This window comes from Oncorhynchus kisutch, unplaced genomic scaffold (genome assembly GCF_002021735.2).
Source record: "Oncorhynchus kisutch isolate 150728-3 unplaced genomic scaffold, Okis_V2 Okis03b-Okis08b_hom, whole genome shotgun sequence".
Lineage (NCBI taxonomy): Eukaryota > Metazoa > Chordata > Actinopteri > Salmoniformes > Salmonidae > Oncorhynchus > Oncorhynchus kisutch.
This window is the reverse complement of record NW_022261980.1, coordinates 19,536,421-19,543,920: the sequence shown is the minus strand read 5'-3', so window position 1 is coordinate 19,543,920 and position 7,500 is coordinate 19,536,421. Positions and strand designations below refer to the sequence as shown.

At 52.7% G+C, this 7,500-nt stretch overlaps 1 protein-coding gene and 1 long non-coding RNA gene across 2 annotated transcripts in view; both read left to right on the top strand.

The window, feature by feature from the left end:
* LOC109886094 (leucine-rich repeat-containing protein 28-like) overlaps nucleotides 1-7,500 on the top strand; it is a 32,510-nt gene that overhangs the window by 20,574 nt on the left and 4,436 nt on the right. The window contains 2 exon segments of the mRNA XM_031812601.1: nucleotides 7,181-7,257; nucleotides 7,259-7,341. Of these exon segments, the coding sequence (XP_031668461.1) occupies nucleotides 7,181-7,257; nucleotides 7,259-7,341 (160 nt within the window).
* On the top strand, nucleotides 4,260-7,162 carry LOC116359617 (uncharacterized). Its single transcript, XR_004206721.1, has 3 exons — nucleotides 4,260-5,345; nucleotides 5,396-5,543; nucleotides 6,320-7,162. It is a non-coding gene; the product is annotated as an uncharacterized LOC116359617 (long non-coding RNA).

Below are 7,500 nucleotides of genomic sequence, written 5' to 3'. Positions count from 1 at the left end.
TGTCCTGCTCCTTTAAAGCGGCAGCTCTAGCCTTTAGCTCAGTGTGGATGTTGCTTTGTAATCCATGGCTTCTGGTTATCCCCTCCTTTAAAGCGTCAGCTCTAGCCTTTAGCTCAGTGTGGATGCTGCTTTGTAATCCATGGCTTCTGGTTATCCCCTCCTTTAAAGCGTCAGCTCTAGCCTTTAGCTCAGTGTGGATGTTGCTTTGTAATCCATGGCTTCTGGTTATCCCCTCCTTTAAAGCGTCAGCTCTAGCCTTTAGCTCAGTGTGGATGTTGCTTTGTAATCCATGGCTTCTGGTTATCCCCTCCTTTAAAGCGTCAGCTCTAGCCTTTAGCTCAGTGTGGATGTTGCTTTGTAATCCATGGCTTCTGGTTATCCCCTCCTTTAAAGCGTCAGCTCTAGCCTTTAGCTCAGTGTTGATGTTGCTTTGTAATCCATGGCTTCTGGTTATCCCCTCCTTTAAAGCGTCAGCTCTAGCCTTTAGCTCAGTGTGGATGTTGCTTTGTAATCCATGGCTTCTGGTTATCCCCTCCTTTAAAGCGTCAGCTCTAGCCTTTAGCTCAGTGTGGATGCTGCTTTGTAATCCATGGCTTCTGGTTATCCCCTCCTTTAAAGCGTCAGCTCTAGCCTTTAGCTCAGTGTGGATGTTGCTTTGTAATCCATGGCTTCTGGTTATCCCCTCCTTTAAAGCGTCAGCTCTAGCCTTTAGCTCAGTGTGGATGTTGCTTTGTAATCCATGGCTTCTGGTTATCCCCTCCTTTAAAGCGTCAGCTCTAGCCTTTAGCTCAGTGTGGATGTTGCTTTGTAATCCATGGCTTCTGGTTATCCCCTCCTTTAAAGCGTCAGCTCTAGCCTTTAGCTCAGTGTTGATGTTGCTTTGTAATCCATGGCTTCTGGTTATCCCCTCCTTTAAAGCGTCAGCTCTAGCCTTTAGCTCAGTGTGGATGTTGCTTTGTAATCCATGGCTTCTGGTTATCCCCTCCTTTAAAGCGTCAGCTCTAGCCTTTAGCTCAGTGTGGATGTTGCTTTGTAATCCATGGCTTCTGGTTATCCCCTCCGGCGCCATTCTTTCATATCGCTGCAACCCCAGGCATCCTGCTACTCCTGTGGTCTGTCACTAAACCCCAGGCATCCTGCTGTGGTCTGTCACTAACCCCCAGGCATCCTGCTGTGGTCTGTCACTAACCCCCAGGCATCCTGCTGTGGTCTGTCACTAACCCCCAGGCATCCTGCTGTGGTCTGTCACTAAACCCCAGGCATCCTGCTGTGGTCTGTCACTAACCCCAGGCATCCTGCTACTGCTGTGGTCTGTCACTAACCCCCAGGCATCCTGATGTGGTCTGTCACTAACCCCCAGGCATCCTGCTGTGGTCTGTCACTAAACCCCAGGCATCCTGCTGTGGTCTGTCACTAACCCCCAGGCATCCTGCTGTGGTCTGTCACTAACCCCCAGGCATCCTGCTGTGGTCTGTCACTAACCCCAGGCATCCTGCTACTGCTGTGGTCTGTCACTAACCCCCAGGCATCCTGCTACTGCTGTGGTCTGTCACTAACCCCCAGGCATCCTGCTACTGCTGTGGTCTGTCACTAACCCCCAGGCATCCTGCTGTGGTCTGTCACTAACCCCCAGGCATCCTGCTGTGGTCTGTCTCTAACCCCCAGGTATCATGCTGTGGTCTGTCACTAACCCCCAGGCATCCTGCTACTCCTGTGGTGTGTCACTAACCCCCAGGCATCCTGCTACTGCTGTGGTCTGTCACTAACCCCCAGGCATCCTGCTGTGGTCTGTCACTAACCCCCAGGCATCCTGCTGTGGTCTGTCACTAACCCCCAGGCATCCTGCTGTGGTCTGTCACTAACCCCCAGGCATCCTGCTGTGGTCTGTCACTAACCCCCAGGCATCCTGCTGTGGTCTGTCACTAACCCCCAGGCATCCTGATGTGGTCTGTCACTAACCCCCAGGCATCCTGCTGTGGTCTGTCACTAACCCCCAGGCACCCTGCTGTGGTCTGTCACTAACCCCCAGGCACCCTGCTGTGGTCTGTCACTAACCCCCAGGCATCCTGCTGTGGTCTGCCACTAACCCCCAGGTATCCTGCTGTGGTCTGTGACTAACCCCCAGGCATCCTGCTACTGTTGTGGTCTGTCACTAACCCCCAGGCACCCTGCTGTGGTCTGTCACTAACCCCCAGGCATCCTGCTGTGGTCTGTCTCTAACCCCCAGGTATCATGCTGTGGTCTGTCACTAACCCCCAGGCATCCTGCTGTGGTCTGTCACTAACCCCCAGGCATCCTGCTGTGGTCTGTCACTAACCCCCAGGCATCCTGCTGTGGTCTGTCACTAACCCCCAGGCACCCTGCTGTGGTCTGTCACTAACCCCCAGGCATCCTGCTGTGGTCTGTCTCTAACCCCCAGGTATCATGCTGTGGTCTGTCACTAACCCCCATGCATCCTGCTGTGGTCTGTCACTAACCCCCAGGCAACCTGCTGTGGTCTGTCACTAACCCCCAGGCATCCTGCTACTGTTGTGGTCTGTCACTAACCCCCAGGCATCCTGCTACTGTTGTGGTCTGTCACTAACCCCCAGACATCCTGCTACTGTTGTGGTCTGTCACTAACCTCCAGACATCCTGCTGTGGTCTGTCACTAACCCCCAGGCACCCTGCTGTGGTCTGTCACTAACCCCCAGGCACCCTGCTGTGGTCTGTCACTAACCCCCAGGCATCCTGCTGTGGTCTGTCACTAACCCCCAGGCAACCTGCTACTGCTGTGGTCTGTCACTAACCCCCAGGCAACCTGCTACTGCTGTGGTCTGTCACTAACCCCCAGGCATCCTGCTGTGGTCTGTCACTAACCCCCAGGCATCCTGCTGTGGTCTGTCACTAACCCCCAGGCATCCTGCTGTTGTCTGTCACTGACCCCCAGGCATCCTGCTGTGGTCTGTCACTAACCCCCAGGCACCCTGCTGTGGTCTGTCACTAACCCCCAGGCATCCTGCTGTGGTCTGTCACTAACCCCCAGGCATCCTGCTGTGGTCTGTCACTAACCCCCAGGCATCCTGCTGTGGTCTGTCACTAACCCCCAGGCATCCTGCTGTGGTCTGTCACTAACCCCCAGGCATCCTGCTGTGGTCTGTCACTAACCCCCAGGCATCCTGCTGTGGTCTGTCACTAACCCCCAGGCATCCTGCTGTGGTCTGTCACTAACCCCCAGGCATCCTGCTGTGGTCTGTCACTAACCCCCAGGCATCCTGCTGTGGTCTGTCACTAACCCCCAGGCATCCTGCTGTGGTCTTTCACTAACCCCCAGGCATCCTGCTGTGGTCTGTCACTAACCCCTAGGCATCCTGCTACTGCTGTGGTCTGTCACTAACCCCCAGGCATCCTGCTGTGGTCTGTCACTAACCCTCAGGCAACCTGCTACTGCTGTGGTCAGTCACTAACCCCCAGGCATCCTGCTGTGGTCTGTCACTATCCCCCAGGCAACCTGCTACTGCTGTGGTCTGTCACTAACCCCCAGGCAACCTGCTACTGCTGTGGTCTGTCACTAACCCCCAGGCATCCTGCTGCGGTCTGTCACTAACCCCCAGGCAACCTGCTACTGCTGTGGTTTGTCACTAACCCCCAGGCAACCTGCTACTGCTGTGGTCTGTCACTAACCCCCAGGTATCATGCTGTGGTCTTTCACTAACCCCCAGGCATCCTGCTGTGGTCTGTCACTAACCCCCAGGCATCCTGCTGTGGTCTGTCACTAACCCCCAGGCATCCTGCTACTGTTGTGGTCTGTCACTAACCCCCAGGCATACTGCTACTGTTGTGGTCTGTCACTAACCCCCAGACATCCTGCTGTGGTCTGTCACTAACCCCCAGGCATCCTGCTGTGGTCTGTCACTAACCCCCAGGCACCCTGCTGTGGTCTGTCACTAACCCCCAAGCATCCTGCTGTGGTCTGTCACTAACCTCCAGGCATCCTGCTGTGGTCTGTCACTAACCCCCAAGCATCCTGCTGTGGTCTGTCACTAACCTCCAGGCATCCTGCTGTGGTCTGTCACTAACCCCCAGGCATCCTGCTGTGGTCTGTCACTAACCTCCAGGCATCCTGCTGTGGTCTGTCACTAACCCCCAGGCATCCTGCTGTGGTCTGTCACTAACCTCCAGGCATCCTGCTGTGGTCTGTCACTAACCCCCAGGCATACTGCTGTGGTCTGTCACTAACCTCCAGGCATCCTGCTGTGGTCTGTCACTAACCCCCAGGCATCCTGCTGTGGTCTGTCACTAACCCCCAGGCAACCTGCTACTGCCGTGGTCTGTCACTAACCCCCAGGCAACCTGCTACTGTTGTGATCTGTCACTAACCCCCAGACATCCTGCTGTGGTCTGTCACTAACCCCCAGGCATCCTTCTACTGCTGTGATCTGTCACTAACCCCCAGGCACCCTGCTGTGGTCTGTCACTAACTCCCAGGCATACTGCTGTGGTCTGTCACTAACCCCCAGGCATCCTGCTACTGCTGTGGTCTGTCACTAACCCCCAGGCATCCTGCTACTGCTGTGGTCTGTCATTAACCTCCAGGCATCCTGCTGTGGTCTGTCACTAACCCCCAGGCATCCTGCTGTGGTCTGTCACTAACCCCCAGGCACCCTGCTGTGGTCTGTCACTAACTCCCAGGCATACTGCTGTGGTCTGTCACTAACCCCCAGGCATCCTGCTACTGCTGTGGTCTGTCTGAGTACAACAATGCCACTATCATTATTATTTCAACTTTAAGGTTAAAGTTGAATGACTGGATGGTCTAGCACATTGAATACCATGAGACAGACACGTGTCCAGGATAGTGTAACGGTCATAATGATGTGACATTAAATCTCCCTCTGTCCCAGGTGGTTAAAGAGAATGGTGGGACCCCTGGTCATAATGATGTGACATTAATTCTCCCTCTGTCCCAGGTGGTTAAAGAGAATGGTGGGACCCCTGGTCATAATGATGTGACATTAAATCTCCCTCTGTCCCAGGTGGTTAAAGAGAATGGTAGGACCCCTGGTCATAATGATGTGACATTAAATCTCCCTCTGTCCCAGGTGGTTAAAGAGAATGGTGGGACCCCTGGTCATAATGATGTGACATTAAATCTCCCTCTGTCCCAGGTGGTTAAAGAGAATGGTGGGACCCCTGGTCATAATGATGTGACATTAAATCTCCCTCTGTCCCAGGTGGTTAAAGGGAATGGTGGGACCCCTGGTCATAATGATGTGACATTAAATCTCCCTCTGTCCCAGGTGGTTAAAGAGAATGGTGGGACCCCTGGTCATAATGATGTGACATTAAATCTCCCTCTGTCCCAGGTAGGACCCCTGGTCATAATGATGTGACATTAAATCTCCCTCTATCCCAGGTGGTTAAAGGGAATGGTAGGACCCCTGGTCATAATGATGTGACATTAAATCTCCCTCTGTCTCAGGTGGTTAAAGAGAATGGTAGGACCCCTGGTCATAATGATGTGACATTAAATCTCCCTCTGTCCCAGGTGGTTAAAGGGAATGGTAGGACCCCTGGTCATAATGATGTGACATTAAATCTCCCTCTGTCCCAGGTGGTTAAAGGGAATGGTAGGACCCCTGGTCATAATGATGTGACATTAAATCTCCCTCTGTCCCAGGTGGTTAAAGAGAATGGTGGGACCCCTGGTCATAATGATGTGACATTAAATCTCCCTCTGTCCCAGGTGGTTAAAGGGAATGGTAGGACCCCTGGTCATAATGATGTGACATTAAATCTCCCTCTGTCCCAGGTGGTTAAAGAGAATGGTGGGACCCCTGGTCATAATGATGTGACATTAAATCTCCCTCTGTCCCAGGTGGTTAAAGGGAATGGTAGGACCCCTGGTCATAATGATGTGACATTAAATCTCCCTCTGTCCCAGGTGGTTAAAGGGAATGGTAGGACCCCTGGTCATAATGATGTGACATTAAATCTCCCTCTGTCCCAGGTGGTTAAAGAGAATGGTGGGACCCCTGGTCATAATGATGTGACATTAATTCTCCCTCTGTCCCGGGTGGTTAAAGAGAATGGTAGGACCCCTGGTCATAATGATGTGACATTAAATCTCCCTCTGTCCCAGGTGGTTAAAGGGAATGGTAGGACCCCTGGTCATAATGATGTGACATTAAATCTCCCTCTGTCCCAGGTGGTTAAAGGGAATGGTAGGACCCCTGGTCATAATGATGTGACATTAAATCTCCCTCTGTCCCAGGTGGTTAAAGAGAATGGTAGGACCCCTGGTCATAATGATGTGACATTAAATCTCCCTCTGTCCCAGGTAGGACCCCTGGTCATAATGATGTGACATTAAATCTCCCTCTGTCCCAGGTGGTTAAAGAGAATGGTGGGACCCCTGGTCATAATGATGTGACATTAAATCTCCCTCTATCCCAGGTGGTTAAAGAGAATGGTGGGACCCCTGGTCATAATGATATGACATTAAATCTCCCTCTGTCCCAGGTGGTTAAAGGGAATGGTGGGACCCCTGGTCATAATGATGTGACATTAAATCTCCCTCTGTCCCAGGTGGTTAAAGGGAATGGTAGGACCCCTGGTCATAATGATGTGACATTAAATCTCCCTCTGTCCCAGGTGGTTAAAGGGAATGGTAGGACCCCTGGTCATAATGATGTGACATTAAATCTCCCTCTGTCCCAGGTGGTTAAAGAGAATGGTGGGACCCCTGGTCATAATGATGTGACATTAAATCTCCCTCTGTCCCAGGTGGTTAAAGAGAATGGTAGGACCCCTGGTCATAATGATGTGACATTAAATCTCCCTCTGTCCCAGGTGGTTAAAGGGAATGGTGGGACCCCTGGTCATAATGATGTGACATTAAATCTCCCTCTGTCCCAGGTGGTTAAAGGGAATGGTAGGACCCCTGGTCATAATGATGTGACATTAAATCTCCCTCTGTCCCAGGTGGTTAAAGGGAATGGTAGGACCCCTGGTCATAATGATGTGACATTAAATCTCCCTCTGTCCCAGGTGGTTAAAGGGAATGGTAGGACCCCTGGTCATAATGATGTGACATTAAATCTCCCTCTGTCCCAGGTGGTTAAAGGGAACCTTAATGGAGAAATAGAGGAAAATCTGTCAATATATTCCTCCTCTCTCTCTCTCCCTGTCTGTCTCTCAGAGCGGAGTCTGCTGCCGCCCTTCCTGTTACCCAGAAGCCTTCTGGACCTGCTCCAATGCCCCCTGGGACATTGTCACCCGCTGCAGTCAGCCCATGTTTACCATCATCTACCCCAAACTGTTCCCTCTCAGAGAGACCGCTCTGGCTGGGGTACACCGCAGGTAGCTAACCCTGACCCCAACCACCCCTGACCCCCAACTAACGACCCCACCCTTGAAACCTGAACGACCCCACCCCTGAAACTAACGACCCTTGACCCCAACTGACCCTAGCCACCCCTGACCCCAACCACCCCTGACCCCTAACCCCCCCTGACCCCC